Source organism: Natator depressus, chromosome 2 (assembly GCF_965152275.1).
Source record: "Natator depressus isolate rNatDep1 chromosome 2, rNatDep2.hap1, whole genome shotgun sequence".
NCBI classification, from domain to species: domain Eukaryota; kingdom Metazoa; phylum Chordata; order Testudines; family Cheloniidae; genus Natator; species Natator depressus.
The window spans coordinates 196,999,985-197,027,211 of record NC_134235.1 but is presented as its reverse complement, the minus strand read 5'-3'; the positions used below and the strand labels follow the sequence as shown (position 1 = coordinate 197,027,211).

General features: G+C 40.8%; 2 protein-coding genes across 5 annotated transcripts in view; one reads left to right on the top strand and one right to left on the bottom strand.

The window, feature by feature from the left end:
• The first annotated feature begins 636 nt into the window (after positions 1 to 636).
• On the top strand, positions 637 to 25,639 carry RAB5A (RAB5A, member RAS oncogene family). The gene is made up of 6 exons (XM_074945673.1): positions 637 to 775; positions 10,105 to 10,357; positions 14,854 to 15,005; positions 16,689 to 16,811; positions 19,173 to 19,266; positions 23,989 to 25,639. Exons 2-6 carry the CDS (start codon positions 10,195 to 10,197, stop codon positions 24,102 to 24,104), a joined length of 648 nt encoding a protein of 215 aa, XP_074801774.1. The 5' UTR covers positions 637 to 775; positions 10,105 to 10,194; the 3' UTR covers positions 24,105 to 25,639.
• The window catches only part of PP2D1 (protein phosphatase 2C like domain containing 1), a 17,864-nt gene continuing 15,372 nt past the window's right edge, over positions 24,736 to 27,227 (bottom strand). For 2 of the 4 annotated variants that reach the window (XM_074945668.1, XM_074945669.1), the window contains one exon: positions 24,736 to 26,631. In XM_074945668.1, the coding sequence (XP_074801769.1) occupies positions 25,655 to 26,631 (977 nt within the window). In that variant the 3' untranslated portion in view covers positions 24,736 to 25,654. The remainder of the gene's footprint in view (positions 26,632 to 27,227) is intronic. The other 2 variants (XM_074945670.1, XM_074945672.1) reach the window with 1 other exon arrangement.

Here is a 27,227-nt window from a genome sequence, read left to right as displayed (position 1 = left end):
ATTGGTTCATTGGCTTAAATATTGTGATTTTTTTTTTAATCTCATGATTTTCGGGGGTAAGGGAAGTGAGTATTCATTCATGATTTTTGAGTGCTTGAGGGTGGCAATACTGCCTCTCAGATGCTGCTCCCTAGAATGCAGATCACCAGCCGACAGCAGGTCAGGGTAATTTAAGCCCCTCAGCAAGCAGGAAAGCATCCCAGTCAAAATCACAGCGCTGGCCCTTTAAGAGGCCTTCGGCGTAGTCGGGGCGATTCGCCCTCATGAGTCCAGAGTGCGAGGCTGCAGGTCACGTGACTGTTTAGCAGCGACCGCCATGCCAGTTACCGAGGCGGAAGCGCCCACCGCAGAGGGCCACTGGACAGAAAGCTCCTCGCGCCCCGCTATGTATCCCATCATCCGTTGAGCGTTGTGCTGTAAGTGGCTTCTTCCACAACTGGGGCTGCTCGGCTGTCCCTGGATTGCCTCGGTCACAGTCTCGGGAGGGCGAATCACGTGAGCTGCTACCACCAACACAGCTCCGGGCCGTTCCCGGAACTGAATGGAAGGTGGGGGCCGTGACGTGACGTGGCGGAGGCGGCGGAAGTGCGTGTGTGTGTTTTGGTCCGGCAGGAGGAGGCGGAAGTTGGCGGCGGCCCGGGTGAGATACGGCAGCGCCCCCGCCCCTCACCCCCTGCACCCCGCGGAGGAGCCGCCTCCCCTCACAGCCGCGGGAGCGAGAGAAGCCGCTGCGCCTCCCGCACCGCCCGCGCGCACGGCTGCCCGGCACCGCCAGGTGAGGAGGCAGCGGCGGGCGGCAGTGGCCGGGCTCCGCCAGCGGGGGGAAGAGGGGTTATAGAGCCGCCCAGGGGAACCCTCACCCTGAAGGCTTCTTCTCCTGGCGCCGCGCGGCCTGGAGGCTGAACCCCGGGGCGGGGGCCGGGGAGCGGCTGGTCTGTGTCTCCCCCGCCTCAAAATGGCGCCCCCGAGTCTCCCACTTCCCCATATTGTGGCTGTGGCTGAGGAGCAGCCGCGGGGGGATGGAAAGGGGCGGGCGCGTGTCCCCGTGGCCCCCTCGCTTTGCTCCCCCGGCGTGGGGAGCCGCTGCTCCCCAACTTGCTGTGTGACGCGGCCCGCGGGGGTGCTGCGTCCCCTTCCCCCACAGCTGCTGCTGGGACGGCGAGGGTGCCCTGGAGAGGCGTGGGAACTGGGAAGGGAAACCATCCGCGCGCACAGTCCCCCTCTTCCTGCAGCTGGTCCCCGATCTCGGTCGGGGGGAAAAGGGCGAAGAGGGGGTCGTTACACACTTAGCAGTGTGCACACAGCACCTTGGGTTGATGCTGTAAAATAGCCCGTCTTCAGGAGGGGAGGCAGACTGGTAAAAAGTTAACATGAAACTTCCGTACGAGACGACTAGGCCTAGGAGAGAGTGTTAAAACACATAGCCAGGTTCTGCCATGGTCATCTTGTGCTGTCTCTTCCCTCTAAAAATCTGGGTGGAGGAGAGACTGAACGATCACTCGATTAAAATTAACGATGACCTCCCGAGTGACATTTGAAGCAGCTCAGAAACATTTTATGACTGGGGGCCCGTTCAGATTTTATGGGTGGGGATATGTGAGACTTCGAGGAGATGAACAAATGTTTGAACTGCTTATGTTCTAAACCTCTTGAGTAATGAGTCTCCTTTCTGGATAACTCAAATTTGTTAATGTTAACTTGAATTAAGTATTTTGAGATTTTGGTAATAGGTGACCCTTTACCGACATTGGTGCATCAGTCACACAGGAAATTGATATCAGAACAGTCAATAACTCACATACATCATACGTATGTAGTCTCACCAGGCTTATTATCTTTAATTGGAAGGATGTAAATTTCATAGACTACCTGTGTGATTTACTTGTTTGGTATGTTCTCTCAATATGTTTCGATATAAATTGGTTGATGTCTTGGTTGATATATGATCTGGAAAACTAACACAAATACTGTGGTGAGGAAATTCTATATTAAAGTATGCTAATTCTATTAAAGTTGCTAAGATTTTTATTTAGGGTGGATAGGAACAACAAGAAAATAAAGTTGACAACAATACCTAGAATGGTGGGTTGTTAAAAATATTAACATAACCATGTATAATAAGTTTGTAAATGAGAATTAAAGCAGGTGATGGTCATTACCTCAAGGGGTCTATACTGGTTGTATTGTAAATAATGTTGTGTTAAGTTATGAGCACTCTGTGAGCGGTAGTTATTCACTCTTGAGCTCTAATTTGCTAATACAGATAATCTGAAATTTAGATGATCATGGTTTATCTGCATTTTGTCCCCAAATCCAGAATTTGTCTAGAAGCATCTTTCTTTATCCAAAATGCTAATTAACCAAAAATGGGGTGGTCTTTGTGACATCTGGCTAATAAGTATTAATCCATAACTAATTTGAAAGAACTGTATAACTTATGTAATTTAAAAATGTGTAATATGAAATATCAGAATTATTGTGTATGTAAAATTAGAACTTTTTTTAATTTTACCAATCCATTCTACATCTATCCTAATTTACATGAATGTGTCCCACTAATATACTAGCGGTGGGAGTGTTAGTTTTCTTAATCTCCTTACTGTTTTGTGTGTGAGATTGTCAGTGTTACTCTGATACATGATCTTTTGTATTGGTGGTACTTTTTAGAATAGTAGGTCCAAATCTTGCCAACATTTCAGCTATGCTGGTGAGTAGTCCTGGAGAACTTAAACTACTGGCAAGCATGAAATTAAGGATAAATGTAAGTGTTGACAAGACTGATTTAAACAGAATTATCTCTAATACAGGAGAGTGGCTGTAACATCCTTTTAAGACCTTTTAGAAAACTTTTTTAGTGTGAAATTGTTTTAGTAATTGGTGTCACAGTGCAGGTTATTTAAACAATTATGAAAAGCCTTATTCATGTGATGGACTAACTTGACTCAATATTTTATAATAGGAGATAAAGCAGCATGTGCGTTTATAGACTGTTTTGATATTTAAGGAGAATGAGAGGGCAAACTAAAACCAGGAGTTGGCAAATTACCTGATGGGATTTACAGACGTACTTTCCTAATATATATCTGATCTTTGTTCCTCTGCTGACATACCGACCTGGAGCTGCTATGGCTTAGTGCAGGGGTACTCAAACTGGGGGTCAGGACCCCTCAGGGGGTCACGAGGTTATTCCATGGGGACGTTGCAAGCTATCAGCCTCCACCCCAAACCCCGCTTTGCCTCCAGCATTTATAATGGTGTTAAATATATTAAAAAGTGTTTTTAATTTATAAGGGGGGGTTGCACTCAGAGGCTTGCTATGTGAAAGGGGTCACCAATACAAAAGTTTGAGAACCACTGGCTTAGTATGTCCTGAAAAAAAAATCAGACACTAGAGATGAAAAAGACCTATTAAAGCATCATGTGTATCTACTATAATTCATGATGGCTCTTTCACCGTATTTTCCCACTGCCTTTTTCTTAAACTATTGGAGGAAGAAAATACAGCGTTCTTCATAATCTTTCCTAAGTGGATAACTGTATTGGGGGTGAAGTGGGGGATCTAAAGAAAATGTTTACTTTCATAAAGTAACTCATCCAGTTCTTATATAGCCCGTATATTTATTTAAAATGTCTATTTTTTTTTAATTTAAAAGCTTGATTTCAGGTCAAAACATTATACTGAGTTTAAATGCAGACCAAATTTTACAGCTCATTTATGATCATCCTCAAAAATCAAGTCTCTAGTGGTAAAGTTGAAACAAAATTTGTGAATTTCCAATTCTCCAACTAGCTTTACTTCACCTATTTGCTATCCTACAATGCATCTGTGAAATTAAAAGCTTACTCAGAATACAAATAGCTGTTTGTTGGATTGGTCTTTTTTTTGTTTTTGTTTTGTTTTTTTTGTTTGTTTGTTTAAACTGTGTATTTATTTGTATTGCTGTAGTGCCTAGGAGCTGTACATTATGTTAACCAACCTGGAGCATAATTACCAAGACTGCAGGATTAGGAATATCTACAGCTGCTAAAATGAGTGTTTGGAATTAATGGAAAATCATCCTGTACATATTTGAATTTATTCTTTGTGTGCTTAGTGTACATAAACAAGGATTATTGCCTCTTCCGGTTATCATCTTCTATCACACTTCTCTGGTTCCCAAAACTAGTATTGTACATATGAATTAAGAAAGTGGTGTACAAATGTGGCCTGAATCTCAGGAGAGATCTTGGGGCCATTTTTTAAAATCCCTGGTAGCTGCTGATACGGAAAGACAGCTCTTTAAAGAGATTTGGTAATATTTTTCATTGAGCATATCAAGTAGTTTGATTTTTTTTACCAATCTGAAAAATATTAATAATTCATAATTGAGTTTCAAAGCGGCTCTGTTAAAGGAATACTGAGTATTTGAACCACCTACTAGAAGAAATGAGGAAATACAAAAACTTAGGGCTTGACCCTTCTGCTTCAGAAAATATGAGGGTTTCTACCTATGCTTAAGGAGAGTGGTGATGCTCTGCAACCTGAAAAACACCCAGATATGATTAAAATGTCTGGCTTTTCAGGCTGAAAGAAGCCATACAGTCCCTATGAGCTGGTAATAAGAGGGTGGCATGGGTGTAGTGAGTTTTCTTATATGGCATTATTAAATGTGTTGGCATAAGCTGGCAGCTTGGAAGTTTTCTTTCTGTCTTCTGGAAAAGAATTACTAAATGCTAGAAACATGCCAGAGGTAACAGCTGAAACCCAATCTGCAATATTTAGAAAGCATCTCTGTTACAGAGATAATTAGGACAAGCCTCCAAGACTACAGCAACACCTCAGGTTGCCAGATATTTTCTTTCATGCTCTCTGCAGACTTGTTTTGAAGTTGCAGGGGTTCCTCATGATTTGTAGTAGCATTTTGAGTTTCCTTCTAAGACATCTATTTGGTGATCCATCCAGCTGATAAAATATTTTGCTCTTATATAAGTGCCTTCCATCCATAGTATCTGAGCACTTTGGGTAATCTGTCATGAATGAGGGCCATGGAAACCTATTGATATTAAAATACTTCCAACAGTTCCACATTTTTTTTATAGAGTGGACATTCTTCACAACTCTGATCTGGGGTACCGTCTTCATAGCCTGTTTCAGCTAGTAGTGAAAAACTGTTGGGAGTCTGAGAGGAGCTCTGTAAAGAGCAATTATGCATGTAAATGGCCAGTTTGAGTGAAGTAACTACATGTGGAATAACATCTGAAGCCTTGCCACGCCTACAGTCGTGGATCATATCCTTTTCCTGCTACTGAGGATGTAGCAGAGGGATAGTGAGCAAGTCCTGAGTGATGAAGTAAAGAATGTGGAATAGTTCCATTGAGTTGCAGACTTCCTTTCAGAGATTTTGAGCAAATGACTTGGTCATGGAGAGTAACCTCATGAATATGGTATAGGATTTGGCCTTTACTTGAGCCTAAAATAATTCTACAGAGTACAGAATAGCTAGCAGAATTGAGATGTACCATGTCTCAGATGTTTTTAAAAAAAAAAAAAAAAAGAAAATTGTACTCCATGACTAATTGCCTGACATGCTTACTGAACTGTACTACAATGTAAACTAGAGTAATATATTCAAAAGAAAGTTCTTAAAAGCTTACTGTCTCAATTATTGAAACTTTTCTAAATCGGGAGTAAAGCCGATATCTGACATTTTTTAACTTAAGATCAGAACTAAAGATCATATGTATACTGACCCCACCCTGTGATTTAACTTGTTTCATAGATAACTCGTGTGTCACTTTTTTGCAATATAACTAGGGAGTGATTAAATAAGTTAAGGTCATCCATTGTTATGAGTTGCTTTGCAGTCTGTCCAGATACATTACTTCATTCTGTTGAAACAAAGAAATAGCTATCTATAGCTGATACACAATTCATTTACCTTTTTTTTTTTTTTTTTTAAATTGACTTTAAGGAGAAGAAAAATCCTTAAATTGCTTTTAAATTACGAGATCCATTTCTATATCCTAAGTAAGACCAAAAGTGCATTTTAGGCTAACAGAACAGTTCATTTTAAGGAGGATTCACTCAAATTAATAATGTGATGCAACATTCTCGATCTGAATGTGTGTTTAATTTTGGTATGTAGTTTATGTCGGTTCTGATATTACTGTGATAGCTTTTTTTTTTGTTTTTTGCCTAGTGGCATAAATTGGGTTTCAGTGTAGGTAGGTTCTTTCCCTCCAGAGTTGTTTGTAAGTAGTATGTCTATATAGCCTGCTGGAGTGAGCATCCCAGCCCGAATCAACGGACTTGGGCTTGTGAAGCTAATGCTCCAAAAATAGTTCTGTAGACAATGCACTGAAGTTGTGGCTTGGGCTCTGAAGCTCACCCCACTTCCGTAAGCTTCAGAGTCTATGCTCCAGCCTGATCCACAACTTCAAAGTGCTGTCTACACAACTATTTTTTAGAGTGCTATCACAAACTCCACTAACGAGTCTAATGACCTGCAGTGGGAGGCTCGCTTCTGCTGGCTTTGTAGACATACCTCATAAGAACACAAGAGACAATATATTTAATTCTTGGTGGGTTATGGTATCATAATTGAATCAAAAAGGGTTTCTATCATGAATGACTGTCAGTAAGGCTGCCTGTCACAGAAGCCCCTGGGCCTGTAGCAGCAGCTTGGGTATGTGGGAGGGAGCTGGGGGTTTCGGTGCGGGATGATGTTTACCTGGGGGGGGGGCACTCTCTGGCCTCCACCAGCATGTTCCTGCAGCTCCTAAGCAGAGGGTTCAGGGGGCTCCGTGCACGGCCCACAGGCGCTGCCCCTGATCATCCCATTGGCTGCGGTTCCCAGCCAATGGGAGCTGCAGCGCTGGCATTTGTGGTGGGAGCAGCAAGCACAGCCCCCCTGGATGCTCCTCCTCCTAGGAGCTGCAGAGACGTGGTAGGGAACGTGCGAGCCATGCCAACCTCCCTTCCCCTCCCCCACAGTACCCGCAGCACCCCTGGACCATTCTCCCAGAGCACCCGTGACCCCCCACCCAAGTTTTAGTTAGGGGTATATGATAAAAGTCATGGACCGGTCACGGGCTATGAATTTTTTGTTTACTGCCTATGACCTGTTCATGACTTTTTTTTTTTTTTAACACTAAAAATACCCATGTCTAAAATGCATCCTTAATTATGAGAATTGACAGAATGACACTTACTATGGGTGCAGGCCTGTTTACGAAGGATTGGGATGTTCTGCCAGCAGGACCTTTGGTGTGCTATGTTAGTTAGGTGCAGCCCTCTGGGAGGGGAGCAACATTATAGGAAGTGACAACTTCATTATAAAAGGATTCAGATATTGATCTGTACTACCATGTAAAGGACCAGAATTTACATTCTGCTCACAGGTTTCAGAGTAGCAGCTGTGTTAGTCTGTATTCACAAAAAGAAAAGGAGTACTTGTGGCACCTTAGAGACTAACCAATTTATTTGAGTATAAGCTTTCGTGAGCTACAGCTCACTTCATTGGATGCATAAAGTGGAAAATGCAGTGAGGATTTTTTTTATACACACAGACCATGAAAAAATGGCTGTTTATAGGTTTTCTCTCCCCCCACCCCACTCTCCTGCTGGTAACAGCTTATCTAAAGTGATCACTCTTCTTACAATGTGTATGATAATCAAGGTGGGCCATTTCCAGCACAAATCCAGGGTATAACAAGAAAGTCTGAGGAACAGTGAGGGGGGAGAGGAAAAAACAAGGGGAAATAGGGCTGTAGCTCACGAAAGCTTATGCTCAAATAAATTGCTTAGTCTCTAAGGTGCCACAAGTACTCCTTTTCATTCTGCTCACAGTCTCACGCCCTGGTCTGGAATCACTGGGGAAGGGATGCTAATGTTTATCAATTGGTGTGTTGGTCAAGGCGCATTGTTATGGAGTCTTGTGTGGTTTCATGAATGTAAGATAGGTAGGAGGGTAAAACTAGTGGTGTAGAATTCAGAAGGCATCTGCCAGCAGATTGGGGAAGGGAGATTATTGTTTTAGGTGCTTTTAGTTGCCCTGTGAATTTATATCCACAAAACAGAAGTTATAAAGCTAAGTGAAGGCTGAACATGTGTGGTGTTACGCATGCAGTGGATGGGTAGTGAACTGGAAGGCTCAGAAATGGTAATGAATGTAGAACTTGGTCATTGGTTTGAATCTGGACCAGGTTGGTAATGACTGAAAATGTTGTTGGATTCAAATGTACTTGCTTTACTTTAGACCAGGGATTCTCAAACTTCATTGCATCGTGACTCCCTTTTGACAACAAAAATTACTACACGACCCTGGGCAGGGGGGCTGAAGCCTGAGGCCTACCACTCCGGGCTGAAGGGGACGGGCATTGGCCTCAGCCCTGGGCCCCAGCAAGTCTAATGCCAGCCTTGGTGACACCATTAAAATGGGGTTGCGACCTACTTTGGGGTCCCAACCCACAGTTTGAGAACTGCTGCTTTAGATAAGCGCAGCCTTATTGTCAGACAGTTCAGTGCTCTTTCTTATGTTTGCCGTGCATACACTAAGGTTATATCTACACTAAAAATAAATATAGTTTTAACAGGTTAACTAACGAGCCCGAGTCTGTTGATTTGGGCTGGGATGCTCGCTCTGCCAGACTGTATAGACATACCACTCACAAACAACTCGGGAGGGAAAGAACCTAGGTAGACATGGCAAGCTGTAATTTTGTGTATTAACAATAAACACAAGAGTAGTGTCCTTTACTTGATGAGAGAATCGAGTGGCCAGTGTAGACATCTCTCTCACCTGTGGTCTTCTGACATTCACTTTTAGAATGGAATTGGGAAGGGCAAGACTAAGTGTTGCACCACTCTTCTTGCGGGCACCATTTTCCTGGAAAAATGCTGCTTAATCTAAACTACTAAAGTAGTTAAGAAAAACAGATTTGTTATCAAACTTCCCTTTGGTTTTTTGGTTTTTTTTAAATAAAACCTTTGAAGTGAAACTAGTTATTAAAAAAAAATCTCTGGAGACTTAAGTGCTCCATCAGGAGACCAGATGAAGCACTGGCAGAGGCAGTGCAAGCTACCCCACGCTGCTGAACCAGTGTGTTTTAATTTTTGTCTGAAAAGACAGCTTCCAAGTTGATTGTGGCTAGTCTAGTCTTTGGTCTTTGACCTATCTGCAGATACTACTAACAAAGGGTTCCAGTTGTGGTTTGTGTTATGTGAACACCTGTATGCTACATCCTGGATTGAGACTAACAATTCATTTTACATAAGACACCAGACAGTCATCAAATGGTGGTGATTTGGGGTTTCTATTGACCTAAAGCTGAAAGGCTCCGTATCAGATTCAGTCCCTCAGCTCCTCCAGGCATGTATGTTAAATCAGAGAAGCTGTTCAAATCAGGGGTCACATTCACTTTCAATGTATGCTTTTACTATTTGAAGAAATTGCAGTTCACATGCATTATAGGGATAAACTGTAGAAAACTACCTTAATTTGAAATGCTGGTGTAATTGAGTTTCCAGTAATTCTTCATTCTAATTAATCCCTTCCATTTGTTTTTACTAATTCTGACTTGAGTAGTCAAGAATTGCTTGGCATCAGCAACATCATGAAAGAGGAACTTCTGATTATTAAGATGTTCTTAACATGACAAAAAATGGAATGGAAATATGCAGGTCTGGATCTGTTGCACTCTTAAGTATTAACCTGAGATACACAATATGAATTGAAGTCTCATAGGGAACACAGAAAATGCAGGGTAATAGGTCAAGTGACTAGTATTTTTGCTATCCAGTTTGAGACATTACAGGGGAAGGGGCCTGATTTCAGAAAACCCTGACTACCCCTTTGCTGAAAATTGGCCTTTTAAAGTTACTCAGGTTACATCCAAAATCTCTAGCCCCTTTTAATATCAATGGCAAAGACTTTCACAATAGTATATAATAATAATCTTAGAGCTGTGCTTGTAGAATTCACTGGCTTATTTCACCTAAAACAACAAAAATAACTGTTCTGAGAAAGTCTTGGACCCTTAACTTGGATGATTGTTACTAGAACTAGTTTCATCATAATATGTTACAGTTGTGACTCTAATAGCATATACTTTTTTGATAAACAGGTTGCTACAAGCAGTAAGAACATCTCGGTTCACATCCTGAATTCTTTCCTCTCAAGAATTTGAAACAAGGGACTTCTTTCTAAATTGGACATGGCTAATCGAGGAGCAACAAGACCCAATGGGCCAAATGCTGGGAATAAAATATGCCAGTTCAAACTAGTACTTCTGGGAGAGTCTGCAGTTGGCAAATCAAGTTTGGTGCTTCGTTTTGTAAAAGGCCAGTTTCATGAGTTTCAAGAGAGCACCATTGGAGGTGAGAAATAATGTTACATTTTCTCTTGCTTTGTATTGAGTATATATCCTCTTTGCCAATGACTGTCTTCATAAATTTAATATGATGCCCTGTGGTAGGCCATCTGCAGTAGTGATCAAATCCGGGACCTCTGGATCTTAAAGCATGAGCAGGGGTGGCCAACCTGAGCCTGAAAAGGAGCCATAATTTACCAATGTACATTTCCAAAGAGCCACATTATTACGTCAGCAGTCCCCCCATCAGCTCCCCCACCCCACTCCCAGTGCCTCCCACCCACCGGCTGCTGATCAGCGCCTCCCCATCCCTCCCCTCACCTCCAGATCAGCTGTTTCGTGGTGTGCAGGAGGCTCTGGGGGGAGGAGCGAGGGCACTCCAGGCTCAGGGGAGGGGGCGGGAAGGGGTGGAGTGGGGGCAGGGCCTGTGGCAGAGCCAGGGGTTGAGCAGTGAGTACTCCCCGGCACATTGGAAAGTTGGTGCTTGTAGCTCCAGCCCCAGAGTCGATGCCTATACAAGGAGCCACATATTCTGAAGAGCTGCGTGTGGCTCCAGAGCCACAGGTTGACCACCCCTGCTCTACTGCCTGAGCTAAAAGATTAGTGCTGTTATTTCAAGGCTGTAGCAGACTTGTAAACCTATATGTGCTGCTTGATGGGGACAGAGTGGCACAATGTAAGTTTGGGTAGTCAGTTTTTAAAACTGGAGTTGTTGTCCGGTAATTCTAGAAGGCAATATATAGCTATTCTAAGAATTCACATATTTAATGCATACAGTTAAGCTGCTTAGCAGGATGAAGAACCTTGGTTGCTGTACAGCAAAACATACAACTTTTTGCAAACTTCTTATGATCACTCAAACAGCCTGGCTTTGATTATAAAGGAAGTCACTTGCTGTATTTGTAGGTGCACTTTTCTTTAGGATTGTATGTGCTTTCTTTCCCACCCCCACCTGACTGCAATCAAAGCTGACTCTTGATTACTAGGTGGGGAAACAAGGATTTTATAATAGTCTGGGTGGATTTTACTTTCCCCCATTAAACAGTTTTTTCTGCACCACCTACAATGAAGCGGCAGCTTATGCTCTCTGAACTGTACTCCTCCTTTGGCTAAATCTGAACAACTTCTTCCAAGACTGAAGTGATTCTCCACAATCACTGATTTGCACATAAACTGATGTAAGCTGTGCCCTCAGATCCATAACATCTCTGTAGTACACTCTGTCCCTGCTACTCCAGAGTGTGAATCTAATCTACATTTTGATGCTTCTATAGATGAGTTGGGTTTCACACACACATTAAAGACTGATGGAGCTGACAAAAGTAAGAAAATTCCAAATTAAATCTTACTACATCAGCTTATTGCTCTGTATTTAGTTATTTTAGGCTCTGTGGGTCTGAGACTGCTTACTTCTGATCTATTTAAGAGTCTGATTAAGTGGGTTTCTGGTTTTTTGTTCCAGAAGTCTGGTACGTTTTTATTGACGTGTATGTCTGGCACTAGGTACATCTAGAATTGCTGATTTGAAAGACTTTGTATATTAAACAATTATCTTAGCTGTTTGCTTTTTGATAGTGTAACAAAGGTCCCAAGGACAGTTATACAGAAGCAAATTCCTAGTTCGTGTACACAAACACACACCACCTCCCCCCCCCCCCCCACCTCTGTTACACATGAAGAGTTCAGTGGTCTCTGAATCTTATAGTTGCACTCTTAAATTTACCCAGGTTGGTTTCAGGTTTACTCACCTAACAAGAGTGAAAGAATACTTGAAAACAGCATTGAAATTATGAACAAGAAGCTACAGAAGTGCAAACTGAGACATAAACTATACTTACCGTAAATATCCACTTATACTAAAGAGTGGATTTTAACATATGCCTCTTTACTGTATTAAGTAGAGAGAAAAAGGCATACTGTACATAGTCCAGCTGGGAATGTTACTGGGTGCAAGTTAGAGGATTCAAAAATGCATTTTTCTTTGGAGAAAATAGCCTGTTACTGTGTAGCCTTTATATGTTTAAATTATAGTTTTCTTGTTGTTTGTGTACAGAAAGGCCTTTAAACAAAGGGGAGCTTATGTGCACTGTGAAGCTGAATAATGGCACTCGTAAAAGAAAATGCAGTTAGATGGAGCAGGCACGTTGACCATGTAGTGCTGTTGTGTAGAAGTCCTACGCAGTGGTGAGCTGCCAAAATCTTAACCCTCCTCACCCTATGAGGGGGTCGTGGCCTGCTCCTGCCCCCTGGGACTCCTGCCCCATCCATCCCCCTCCCCTTTCCTCTGACTACCCCCAGAACCGGGCAGGAGGGTCTCGTGGGCCACCGTAGTGGGTGCCTGCCCCTCCCCTAAGAGCCAGAGGGACCCGCCAGGGAGCGAGGTGGGGAGTCCCAGCAGTGCTTACCTGGGGCGGCTCCCAGAAAGCATCCTTCAGGTCCCTCTGGCTCCAAGGGACAGGGTAGCGTAGCAGCAGGGGGAGCAGCCACTCCCCCCACTGATCACATTAAAAGTGGTGCCCTAGGCACCAACTCCGTGGGTGCTCTGGGGCTGGAGCCCCCACGGGGAGAATTTGGTGGGTGCAGAGCCCACACCGGCAGCCTGGCCCCAGCTCCCCTCTGCTCCGCCTCCGCCTCCTCCCCTGAACGCGCCACCCCGCTCTGCTCCCCCCCCCCCCCCCCGGCTTCCTGCGAATCAGCTGTTCATGTGGGAAGCGGTGGGGGGGAGGGGAGAGAAGCAAGTGGTGGCTTTGAGCTCAGGTCTAGGGAGGCGGAGCAGAGGTGAACTGAGGAGGGCCGACCGCACAGCAGCAGGTAACCCGGAGGGGCGTGGGGTGCACAGGGGAACCGCTCCCTGCCCCAGCTTGCCTCCGCCTCCCTGGGCCTAAGCGCGAAGCCGCTGCCTGCTTCTTAGCCCTCCCAGGCTTCCCCCGTGAACAGCTGATTCGCGGGAAGCCAGGGGGACGGAGAAGCAGAGTGGGGCAGTGCGTTCAGGGGAGGAGGAGGCGGAGCAGAGGGGAGCTGGGGCTGGGTGGGGAGCTGCCACCAAATTTTCCCTGTGGGTGCTCCAGCCCCCACGGAGTCGGCGCCTAAGGCACCACTTTTGGCTGGTTGTTAAATTTAAAAGCCCTTTTAGAACCGGTTGTCCCTCACGGGACAACCGGTTCTAAAAGGGCTTCTAAATTTAACAACTGGTTCCAGCTCACCACTGGTCCTACGTTCAAAAATGACCGTAGAGCTTGCTTTCCACAGTCTGCTGGAATAAGTCTACTGTGAGTTAGGAGGAAGCATGACTTCTCAGAAGAATGATTATCTTGAGATAATTAGCTTTGTTGTATTAACATTGGCCTTATGAGGCAGCAAGTTTCATTCTCGTGGCTATAGAAGATGCAGGAAGCTTGCATTTTCATAATGGCTTTAAGTACATAGCGCCACAATAAAAGACCTGCAGCATGGCCACTACTGGCCTGGATTAGCTGACTTGAGCTTGGGCTGCAGGGCTATAAAATTGCAGTGTATGTGTTTGGGCTCTGGCTAGCCTGAGCTCTGTGACCCTGCAAGGGGGAGGGTCTTAGAGTCTGGGTTCTAGCCTGATGTCCAAATGTCTATGCTGCAGTCTTACAGTTCCATGAGCCAGAGTCAGCTGACCTATGCTCTGAGACTCAGTGATGTGGGGTTTTTTTTATAGTATTGTGGACAAACCCTGAGCAGGCTCTGCATCCATTCTGACCCCTGCAACAAGACTGCTAAATCAATTCAGTTCAGCTTTGTCACCATCATGAGAGGCTGTAAACCTGCTTTTTGGTATACCAGTGTCTTCAATCGCAGTTGAAATTGATGCAGCTCCTCCTGAGAGTGGAAATGATGAAAAGTGATGCTATGGTGGTTCAGAAGTGTTCAGTCATTTACGAAGTGAAAAATGTATCTAATGCACTTCTTATAAGGAGCTGTTTATTTATGAACTGTTCTGTTTGTTTCTAGTTCCCAGGTGCCGAAGACTGAGCCAAGTTGTATCATACATTGTTTTCAGAATCAGAGCTACAGCAGTTTGCTGGAATGTAGAGAATAGTACAAAACTATATATAGGGATGAACTAATGATGTACAGTGTGAGAGAATATATCATTAATGTTGGTCTGTCATGCCTTCTAGTGCATCAGAGTGAAACACTTTTGGAAGACTGAGTGCTGATTGTTTTGTGAGAACTTCATTTCAGTATTATAAAGCTGAAGTTAACTTGCTGGATTTTCTTCCCATACCAGTTGTTCTTTCATGCCTTAATTACTACAAGGGGAGGCAGGTTGTCTTAAGTAATTTCATTTTGTGCTGTTGAAGCAGTATAAGACTGCTCCTAATATCCTCTTCCAACCTATTGTATTTTACCAACTGGTGAGGCACTCTGCAAAGGAAACTCAGATATGGGATAGCTGTGTGTACATAAATGCATATGAATCTGTAAAAACATAACTATAGACCTTTGATTTCAGCTTCTATATTTCTTTTGTAGCTGCTTTTCTAACCCAGACTGTGTGTCTTGATGACACAACAGTAAAATTTGAAATTTGGGATACAGCTGGTCAAGAACGATACCACAGTTTAGCACCAATGTACTACAGAGGAGCACAAGCAGCTATTGTTGTATACGACATTACAAATGAGGTAAGTACAATATAGAGAGAAGGGGGGCAGCTGTGGGCTAATGGATTGAGATGGGAGTTGAGACCGGATTCCTCTTCCTGATTCTTCCACTAATCTATGTGAATTTGAGCAGGTAATTTAATGTTTTATTTACAATTATTACAAGTAACTGAAAACTTCTAACTGAAAAGTTAGCAAAAAACACTTCTGTTTTTCTCTTGTGCATTTGACAACACTTTATTTTATCATTTTCACTGTCCTGTAAATGGTAAGTCAGTTTGTCACTCTCATACCAATAGGAAAATGTCAATTTGGGGTTTTGTTTTTTAATCACAAGAGGACTTGGCAAGCCTAGCACTTAAAACTGCTTTTATCTTTTACTGAAGAAAAGTGAGGCTTTATAATACTCTCCAGACACCTTCTTTAGAATATACAATGAGCTCATGTGATAATCTCTTTGCTGCTGTGTAACCATACCAGTTATAGGATGCAGAATGTGTGTTGTGGCCACCCAGGAGCTAGACCAATCAAACGGAGGAATTAAAGGAGAATATTTTTCTAATATTTTCCCTTCCACTGAATGTTTAAATAAAAATCATTCAGAATGCTATTACCTACAGCAAAAATTACTCTTCTGTATAGGTATGGAGGTATATCCCATCACAATAGGTTGGACTATATAATATGTACTAATATAACAAATCCACAATGCATTAGTAGACTATTGGTGCCTGTTTCTGCAGTGTGAGGCCAGAGGCAAAGTACTTCACGTCACCAAAGTGAAATGTGTTGCCTGCTGCTTCATTTCTTGGATTTGGCTTTTACTATTGGAGTATGGCTCCTAATTTTTACATTTCATTAGCTTAAAAATTCTTTAAAAGAGGTTTTCAAGTTTTTATGCAATATATCCTTTCACTGTGAAAATCACTGGCTACTGAAAGGATATAAGAAGCTAATGTAGAAGAGTACTCTTTTGGAAATACTTAACTTAAAAAAAAAATCAACTTTAAAAAAACTTTGGGTTTAACTTTTTTTATTCTTTCCCATTTCTATTTATTCTGTTTATTCAGAAGCTTTTGGCCTAATGGCCTTGGCTCACTTTCCAACAGAGAGAGCACATTGGAAAACATAAATGTAATGACTTATTTATAGCTGCAAGTGACATCTAAGTATATAACTGAAAAATTTGCAAAAAGAAATGTAAGGCCTAATCCTGAGGTTCTCACTGAGTTTTTATCCAGTCCTTAGGCAAACTACCCATTATCAGTGGGATTTTTCATGACGGAGACTCGGGAGAAAATTGGTAAGGACTTCAGGACTTGGCCCACTGTTGTGGGTTGAGTGGCTTGAGACCCTTTCAGCACTTTCAGGGAAGACAATAGTTTAAAATTGTCACTCTTTCTCTTCCAGTGCTTGCTCTGTTCTCACTCTATCCAAGAGAGTCATTCTTTATCACTTTTTCATCCATTTAACATAATTGACAAAGGGGCTCTTAATTTTTCAGTAATGTGGTCCCAGCTATTCACCTTCGGGAATTAAAGAAGGGAGGTTTTATTAATAAGGCTCAGTCAGCCAGCTGGAATGTAGCTTTGACGAATGAATACACTGATAGATTTCTTGCTCACAGGGCAGATAAGATAAGATAAATTTGGGTAATAGGGCTAAAAGGACAATAGAACTGAGTTTCTTTTAAATCATTAACAGGAGTCCTTTGCAAGAGCAAAAAATTGGGTCAAAGAACTTCAGCGGCAAGCAAGTCCTAATATTGTAATAGCTTTAGCAGGAAACAAAGCTGATCTAGCTAATAAAAGAGCTGTGGATTTCCAGGTATGTCATACATATTTTTTATTCATAAGAAACAGTGTGTTTTTGTTGGAATGCTAGTCTGTAATATAAATAGCCTTCTCAGAAGAGATCATACTATCCTCAGAAGGGATCATACTATTTTCTGATGATTAATCCTTCATTGTAGGATTGCACCTGTAATAGAATTCTGTTGATAATTGCAAACATGAATTTATAGTATATCTGAAAATATTATGATCTAGTGAGAATTTTTTTGGGGGGGAGGGGTATAAATGTGATACGACGTGACAGCTGTCCAAAAAGAGCTTTTCTAATTACATTTTACTTAGCGGTACAGTAACTCCCCCCACCACCCCCAGATATGTCAGATCTATCAATAAATTGAATTTTTATTCTGAGAAACTGCCTTTTTCTGTATGCCTCCCTAACAGTTATTGGGGATGACTTCACTAACAATAGTTAGTTAATCTTAGGGGTACGTGTGGTTCTGAACACGGGCCGTTCTCAGTGAGAGGTTTGGAATGCACTTGTTGACATTTAGGATATGATGCACAGCTGATCTGGCTACTTTATGGCCTGGTCAAAGCAATGTAAGTTGAGTGAGTTAAGTTTTTTAGCTGACTTTTTGACTCTCTTCTTGCAATTTTGTTTTAAACTGATGTGCCTATGCCCAGAGGCTTTTGGTGGCTCACTTAATAAAAAGTACCTTAATAAAACCAAATCAATCAGTGGCAAACTATGATTGTAGGGTTGCTTATGACCCAACAGAACTCAGACTTCTATGTTTGTTTGCATATTCTGTAATATTAGGATCATCTTTGGTCATGCACTTTCCTTTTTCTCTAACATCATCTTTGCCTGCAGATATGTTTTGCCTTATCTAGAACAGTACCTTAGTTCCATCTGAGTTCCTTTCCCATGTCTTAATCTCCATATGTTGACTATTTTGATTCCTTTCTCAGTGGCTTTTAAAGTATCTGCTGTTCAGAATTCAACAAATTCATTTTTACCTTCCCTGATTTCTCACTCTGTTTGTTTCTTGACATTTGTCAATTATTAACTGTTTAATTGTGTTTAGAATAACTTCATAAAATATTTAGTAATACTTTTTGTACAATGGGAGCTTCAGGGGAGGTACCTGGAGGCGTGGTCAGGGCAACATACAGACCCCTGTGTCTCCCTCCCCTCCCCCCGCCTGGGGTCCTGGTCACTTCTCGGAGCGGCGCAGCGCGGTGGCAGGGCGGGCAAGCAGGGAGCCTGCCCTGCCCCTGGTGCGCGCCGGGCCAGGCCGGAGCCGCTCTAGGTAAAAGCTGGGGGGGCTGCAGGGAGCTGGTTGGCTGCAGAAAATAACCCAGCAGGCCACGTGTTTGAGACCCCTGGGCTAAACCACTGGCTTAACTACTCCAGCCCCCACAAGAAGGCGGCCACCCGCTGACATAGCACTGTCCACACCGGTGCTTATGTCAGCGTAATTTATATCGCTTGGGGGTGGTTTATTTACACCCTTGAGCTACATAAATTATGTTGACATAAGCTGTAGTGTAGACAACCTTAGAGTGATGTAGCTTGCTCTTCACAATTATATTTTCACCTGTCTTTGTGCAGAACTTCTGTTGAGTTAAAAGGGAGTTCCACATGTGGAATGAAGAAAATGTATGTGATTTAAAGGGAGATTTGAGTTCCCAGTTAGAGGGTGGGGGCTCTAATACTGTGCTGTAGGTGGTGGCACTAAAGGAGAGACTTTTAGAATAAAGAAAAGGTAGAATTCACATTTGGAATTCAGGCTAACAAAAAAAATTAAAAAGTGGTATTGAATACTATTGTCCTGTCATGTTTGTGTATAATAGTTAACTCTTTCTGAGTGATAAATTTTGTTTTGATGATCTGTCCTCAAAGGCAGATAGATTCAGAGGAGCTCCAGAAATTGCCTCTTTCTTTGTGTACTGTTGAAACGCACATGGGCTGCTAGGACAACTCAGCTTTCAGCTTAAACTTAGCTTTTGGAGGTCAATGTTAGTTGCAGGCCCCACCTTTTGGAACTTGTTCCTCCTTACTGTCAGAGCCAGAGTTTCAGTTCAAGGACTTTATTTTAATATTTTTTTATTTGTTTAGGCTTTTGTTCATGGATATTTTAGGCCAACCAAAAAGTGTTGGAATTTCCTAAGATTTGAATTCTGTATGTTTTTAATAATTGTAGGAGACCTATGTTGACTTTTATTACAGATGCTATGTAACACCTAGAACATCAGGCTGATCAAGTTTCATTGAGCATTCTTTCATACAGATTACATGCTATGTATTTTATCACTACTAACCAAGGGATTTAGTACTTAAGTTGCATAATTTAAAAACTAAAATCTGCTTATGATGTGTAACTTATAGGAAGCGCAGTCTTATGCAGATGACAACAGTTTATTGTTTATGGAGACATCGGCTAAAACATCAATGAATGTAAATGAAATATTCATGGCTATTGGTAAGTATTTTTAAATAGAAGCTACGTTTTCAGGCAACTGGTTTGTATGTAGTCCTTCTCTGAAGTTCATTTTATCCTAGCCTCTGAGTGGAATATTACCCAACTTTTCCCTCCTTGTTAATTGGATTTCCCTTTCTGTGGCAGTCTGCTTCTCTAGCATCTTTTCTGAAGTCCTTTTTAATGTTCTAAACATCAATTACTTAAAGAACAGTCTGGCTCCAGCCTCATCCCATGCACCAAGCATATCCCCTAATACTATCAGAGAACAAGAATCCTTGCATCGCTTCTGAACCCAAGGCTTCTGTGTAGCAAACTGAACTTGCTATCACAATGTAGTTGTTCAGGGTCAATGGTCCATTTTGTCTGAGCTTCTAACAGAATGAGCAAAGACATGCACATCACTATATATCAAAATATGTTTATCTTGTGATGCAGATAAGTAGGAAATGTTTGACTTGCAAAATTTTTGCTTTTAAGGAAAGGCTTGGAATTCTGCTCTTTAAAACAATCTAAAGTGTGCAAGTGAAAAGGATACACTCTATACGATTCTAAGCTCTTTGGGTCCAGAGTTGTGCTGTGTTCTGTGTTTATGTAGAGCCTAGAATTTTGTAGGCTTTACCAAAGAGAGATAATGATTAAAATTGAGATTGAAAACTTATTTTTTAAAGGCGCATGAGGAGCAACGTTTTTATAAATATTGAGTCGAAATGTGTAGAACGCTTAACTTTTGTGAACACTTTTTTCACGGAGACTCTAAATCAGAGGTTCTCTGCACAAATTTTTTGGTGGCCCAAAGTGCAGCCACTAGCTCTGGCTGGTGGCTGCTCTGACAATTTTTCCTAAAATACTTTAGGGAAACAAAAATAAATATGCACAGATAGATTACAATGATTTGGACGTGTATCTATATAGGGTTTTTGGTTTTGCAGACTCAATAATAAAAACAGTGTGCAGTTGTCTCTATTCTTTATGGGACCTAAACAGAATAGTAACACAAATAAGGTGCTTTGAACGTTCTTGTCTTTTTTCTTATTGTTCCTTTTGCTTTTTTGGGGTGGTGGTTTTTTTTTTATTTTATTTTTTTTTTTTAAGACTTGCTAGCTACTAAGTGTGCTGTGAAAAGTGATATTAACAAACACACAAATATCACTTTTCACAGCAGACTTACTCAGCCCCAGCCAGCCCGGGGACAAACTAAGCCCTGAATGGGGAGGTGGGTACAGGGGCGATGGGGCACTGGGGGAGGTAGCAGAGGTAATGGGAGGGGTGAGCTTGGGGCCAGACCCCGTCACCATGCAGCCAGGGAATGGAGCTCAAAGCCCAACACTCTGAGGGACAGGGCCCAGGAGCAGAACCAAAGCCCCCTGGCTGGAGCCTGCCACCCGAGGGCCGATGCCCTACCCCACTGCTCCTGGGAAGGTAGGGAACTCACTGGCTGCCTGCTTCTCCAGCTTGTCTCTCTCCAGAGGGGGTCAGGGCCCAACCACTAATGGTGGCCCCTGGGGAAGGGCCGCTGCTTTACGCCCCCCCTCCCCCGCCTCTCCTCCTCATCACCCAGGGCTGTGGCTGCAAGAAAAGCCCCTGGTGCATGTGGGAAACACTGCTCTAAATATGCCTGCATAGTGTTGGTACCCCAAGTATAGCAACCTGAAAGTGATGCTAAATATAAACAAATGCATGTGTAGTGTAGTTTCTCTGTCCATGTTGAGCAAAATGCATTAAGAACATCTTTATTTGATTTTATTTTTAAAATCTATGGCATTAATAACCAAAGAACCTTTATAATTAAGTCCCTCCTTGAATCACGGGATGATCTTCAATTAATTGCACCTGAGTTATAGACAAGATATGGAAAATCACACAGAAGTAATAATGGACCTTTATTAAAAGATGTAATTTGGAAAAGCCAGAGTAGGCCTATTTGTTTAATAAAAATTTGTTGGAACGGTATAAACGCTCAGGTATTCTGTTACGCTTGCTAAATTTTTTGATAACCAGACATTTTGCTGCAACTATATACATTCATTTTTTTTAAATGACTGGTACAATATAAAATTTAGAAGACTAAAAGTCTTAACACAACTGCTGTAGAAATAGAGTCCAGTCGCTTTTTAGCCTTTTACATTTTACAGGCATTGAATGTTAGTGCAGTACTAATTGCATACTCAAAATGTATGTAAAACTGTGGACGGTGAAAAGTAAGCTCATTAAAATCAAAATTGGAATGGAAGCCTTATATTGCAGGATCTGCAATTTTCACAGTAACACAAATGAAGTAGGGCTTTATCTATAATTTTTATCCCTTAAGTATGATTTTGACTGTAAGTCTACTTTGACCTTATGGTCTCTTTAAAATGAAATAATTACAGATTATAAACAGAATACAGATTTATTAAAGGTCTTCTGGTAGTTGTTTAGCCCAAAAGTATACAGATCCCACGTCCTGTGGTCATACTTAAGTTTCATTTTGTGAAAAAAGGGAAAATCCCCAAGAGATAAGGGGACTTACCATATTTGGTTTATGAAACTCTTTCAAACTGCTGAAAACTCTAAAATGAAAATAGTGTTGTGAATTTCATCCATGGAAATAAAACTATCATTATTCGTGAGATCTATTGAAGTGGGAAGCAAAGCAAGCATGTCTTCAAGATGTGCAAAATGGCTCATTCAGCAGTCTAGAGATAATCACAGCAATAGGTGTAAAACTCAAACAAAAAGTATCAAATGGCCACATAGATCGTAAGTGTTGCATTTTCACCATGATAGGTCCATATAGTCTATTTGGCTAAGCGGTATTACAATTCATCATGTAAAATAAATAGTAGCATTGTAATTTCTTAAAACCAAATGTTTCATATATTGTGCTACTATCTTTGTTTGTATTAAACAAGGGTACATTTGTGATCTAATAAACACTTCTATCCAGGTATAAAAATAAGTAAAACTTTTAGTAAATATGCTATAGTGATATTAAAAGATCACTTAATGTGCATCAGTTCAGAGTGTTTAAAGGTCTAACAGATATGTGGGGGGAGGAAAAAGTCTGTACCTTTATGATAAATATTTGAGGGAGTCCTGGATTTTGATTTTGATTAAAAAAAAAAAAAAAAAGCCAAGCTGTAGTTCTATGTCCCTATTTAAATTTAAAACCAAATTAACGTTTAATGGGCCACCCTTGAATCCTCATACACTACGTTTCTGCTGTTCCTTTTAATTAGGCCTAGAGATGTGATTTTTATTTATTTTTTGTTTGTTTAAATGGTACGTTAATCTTTATTGTACCCCCTGAGTATTTTAGTGAAGTACCTAAACTTTATTTGACACAATGTGTACAGTTTTCCATAGTACCTGGCACTGTAGGGTCTCTGTGAGCTTAATTCATACACTTTCAAGAATGAGAAAATGGAAAATCAAAATAACAGGCGTTAAGAATACTTGCCAGACAGAAGAGGGAGATGTGGCATGTAGCAGGCATTTGCAAAATGACTTTTTTAGACCTGTTGCTACTTGACTGCTAAATTTAAATGGACGTTTCCAGAAATGCTGGGAAAAAAGTTCTCTAAAAGGGCAACCTAGAAAGCTTATATGGACCATGCTATCACAAATTAAGGTGCTGCTGGTTCTGTGTGGCCAGTTTTTTTGTTTGTTTTTTTTTTTTTTTCCATATTTCTCATTCATACTGCATGTTTGAATCCTTCAGGAGAAATTCAGTCTCTTGCTTTTCTGCTAACCAACTGTAGTACCCTTGCTTCAGAGTCTGGACATGCAGAGAAAACTTAGTACTTTGGGCAGTATGGGTCAGGCAGGGGCTTCCCACAGCAAGGGCCAGGGTAGCCTTATGAATGTCCTTCCCATTCCACTCCTCCATAGCAACAACTGACTCCACTCTAGCAGAAAAGTGACAGGAGCTAATGCATAGCAGGATAAAGAAATGTCATCAAGTTCTGACTGGCTGCATTTTTCGCCTGCTTTAGTCTCGGGGTACAGAAGGGCTGGTGGGCTGCAGGAAGGCAAGGGAACAATCGGTTAATTAAATCAGAGCTATAGGGAGTGTGCAGCACAGGGACCGATGAATAACTAGGACAAGAGCTGATCATTTATATGTACAACACAAACACACATCCTAGCTAAATAGAGAAGCAATTAGGGAGTTTATGAAGGGGAGGGGGAGGAAAGGGACATGTGCTAGTTCTGTGACCACTTTCTGCATGTATGTAGTATTCCTTTCCACTTTCTCTATTGTTTTTTCCAACTGTTAGCTCTTCAGAGCAGTGTGTGTTTTAGAAACACCTAGCATGCTGAGTGCTGCTGTAACCTAAGGCCGTGATCTTATAACTTGTTCCTCATAGGTGGACCCATATTGAAGACATTCCTTGGGAGCCCACCTGCATGAACAAGTTGCAGGATTAGTGCCTAAATTGTTAACTTCCGTTGCTAGGCAATTCTGGCTATATTTTTCTCTCCTTCCAAGGGTGTGGGTTTTTTGTGTCAGCTATTCAGGAAGCTGTGGATTCTAAGATGGTAATAACAATTGGTCTTAATTGTACATTTTCTGAATGACATACTCTGAAAGCCTAAAGCAGACAGATTGTGGAGTTACTATTTTGTTGCTAAATATCTTAAAAGGAAATATTCAAATAGCTTTCTTGGACTCAATAGATATTTAAAACTTAGTACAATCTTGACACTAATTTTTGCTCCTTTTTCTTGTTACTCTTATAGCTAAAAAGTTGCCAAAGAGTGAACCACAGAATGCAGGAGCCAACTCTGCCAGAGGAAGAGGAGTAGACCTTACTGAACCCACACAACCACCCAAGGCTCAGTGTTGTAGTAACTAAACCTTCAGTTGCTTTAAACTGTCTTGAATATTCTTCTGCTTCCTAACTGTTAATAACAATGGAATTGGAGTGTTTAATCTGGTCCAATGCAGCTTCCAAAACAGAAGAGACTAATGACATAGTCGAGTTTCTAATACAGAATTATTTTGTTTTTAATCTTAATTTTTAACATGCATGTATCACTGGCTGTAATATTTCAGCAATAGAGGGGAAGTGGAAACTGAATAAACTTGCTTCAGTTGAAAGGTTTTAAAAATCACCTGCCATTAGGGATATAGAAGAATTACATTTATTGACCTAACCAGCTAGTCCTCTATATCCAAGTATTGGTTACTGTTGTAATTGATAGAATTGGGACTCTTCAAACATTTCAATTTGTGCTTTAAAAAATTCTTTTTTCTAGAAACAGGGTCTACCGATACTTTAAGCTTATTTGCAGTATTCATGCAACCAGTTGTTTCTGCAAGTATCTATCATTTAAATATGCATTCCACATTTTCATAATTTAACTGCAAACAATACTTGCAGCATTTTTAAGAATCCTATGCTTGCAGAAAAATGGATTTTAGTTGTTACACTGTATGTAAATTAGCCCAGTGGTTTAAAGAAAATAGTGATTAAAAATCAAGTTTAACTCCATATTTATCAGTTTATAAAGGCACAAACCAATGAATTCAACTTTACAGAATTTTTCTTCACAAACCATAAGAGCTCTCCAAGTAAAACAAAGACAAACTTGGTGTCTGTGATTTTTTGTTGTTGTTTTTGATCATTGCTGGCCATTACACAGTTTCTTATGTTTTTCCCCAAAGGAAAAAAATAGTCAGTGCACTAATAATTATGTACATTCAACCTGATTTTAAATTTGGATATTAATGTACTGTAAATAGGGTACTGCATTGTAGTCTACATTTGTTTAATACTTTCTGTAATATTTAAGAGTTGCTTAAAGGTATACAAAATGTACAGTTACTTAAAGCTAACTTTTCTTTTCCCCTAATCTAACGGGGTTCTAAGTTCTTCCTTTATGGCTAGAACAGTAATAAATGATGCTCCTGTACCTGTAACATAAGTACTGCTGTCTGTCAGTAATGAACTCTGCAACCTTGTTTTCCAAAGTCCATTTTATTTTGATCTGTCCAGTCTATTGCACTAATTCTTTATTTTCATTATATGAAATTTACCAAGTGTGTCAGAAGACGATTTAATCTATTTAAATGTTGAACTGCTAGCAGAAACTTGTGCAGATTGTAAATTTGCAGTAATTTGGGCTTAGCAAGGAAAATGACAGTTCACCAGTGTTTAGTTTTATATTGAGGTGCTCAGGTTTGAATAAAGTGGTTATAAAACAGGAAAGCATTGTGATTAGTGTCTGTTCTTACCATGAATTCAACAAGAAACCTTTATTGCATTTTAGCAGTTAATGCTTTCACACAGTTACAAAAACGTGTGACTTTTGACAAGGTGAGGATGACACTTTAAGACGCATGTAACTTGACTTGCCTCAATCTAGGTTATATTGTACACACTCTGGTACTCTGGTAAGCACATTACACGTTTTGAATATAATTAGGTATCTTGTCACATCCATTTAGAAGTGCAATCAAAATAGTAATATTATCTCGAGAACCTGCTGCTAATGCAGTTTTTACCAGTTGTTTACTAATGTAATTTGCTGCACTGTCATAGAATGTTGCCAAATTTATTTCTCCTTTGCTGGCAATTTGTGAATGTGATCCACGATTATTAGACAGATATGCTTTTGTTTCATCGTCAAACTGTTTCAATTCTTTAGAACCTTCTTGACTGCCAGAGGCTGACTGAATTATCTCTGTGTGTTGTGAACGTGTTCCATGGTTATTAGACAGACATGCTTTGGTATCAGCTTGTTTTATGTGATTGTCTAACTGCTGCACTTCTTCAGAACTCTCTTTGTTAAAGCCTGGCTGCATCTTGTTTTCATTTTGAGAATCTCTTCTGCTACATGAGCATGATTTTTTATTATTTTCTTTCAGACTGCTTTCACATTGATTCTGAAGGAAAGCTTCTTTATTAAAATACCATAATTGGATTCTGTCTTCTAAGTCATTAATACCCATTGAACTACATAAATAGTCTTCATAGGGAACTATTGAATACTGATATTTGTGCATAGAAATCTCTTCTCGCTGGGCATACATTTCCAAATAAGAGGTGAACATCCTTAGAGTTAATATAACCACTTCATTTTTATCCAGAACTTCCCAAAGCCCATTAGAGGCTAAAATAAGGAATTGACATGAATCGTCTATAGGGACAGATATGGTATGTGGTACAGGAATAACATATTTTTTCAACTTTGGATCTCCATGATGTCCAAGGCCACGAGTAGCTCTGATGAGCCCTTCAACTAGTCCTTTTGGTTCATTCGTGCTGATGTTTCCACCATTCTGAAGTATACGGTCTCTTTCCTTTGAATTTGAAGTACTGTGTTCTTTGGTAAGGCAGTAGCTTTTTCCATTTTTGCATAAGACTGCATGTGTATTACCTAAAATAAAATAAGTACATTTTGCATTTCATAGTGCAACTGAATTTTTTTTACTAAACACTATTCACAGTAATGAGCCATTTTGACAGGTGAAATCTTGTATTGTCAAAAGCTAAGTGAAAGGGACACATTTGCATGCTGACATCCATCCTTATGCTGTTCTGCTTGTCACTGGTCTCACAAATCTTTGCTGATTGAAGGAGTATTTGTACTTTCTAAAATGTCACTGTAGCATTGTATTTCTAAACTTTTGATGGGTTGTAATTGAAATTCAAAATATCAGGCTAAGAATGTAATTTTGTGTAAATTCCAGCAGCTGATAATGAATTTGAAACATAGTTCAGTGCTTGCAGACAGTGTTGGCCTAAAGGCTTAAATACCTTTCTTAAATAGCTATTTAAAATGTATACATTTTAAAAGTCTTGTATAGTTCCAGAAAGAAATTTTAAGGTACAGCAAAGAAAATAAACAGCTTAGCATTTCTCCTGGTTCCAGTCAGAATGTGCTTGTTAGTCTTTCACAGTGTAGTCTGTAGTTTTTTTTAGTACTTATGTCTCTTGTAAAGAAGAGAAACTTAAATTAAATTTTTGTGACTT

Coding starts and splice junctions, on each gene's coding strand:
- RAB5A (XM_074945673.1), top strand. CDS start 10,195: ATGGCTAATCGAGGAGCAACAAGACCCAATGGGCCAAATGCTGGGAAT. Junction 16,812..19,172: donor AAAGAGCTGTGGATTTCCAG/GTATGTCATACA, acceptor TGTAACTTATAG/GAAGCGCAGTCTTATGCAGA. Junction 19,267..23,988: donor TGAAATATTCATGGCTATTG/GTAAGTATTTTT, acceptor TTACTCTTATAG/CTAAAAAGTTGCCAAAGAGT.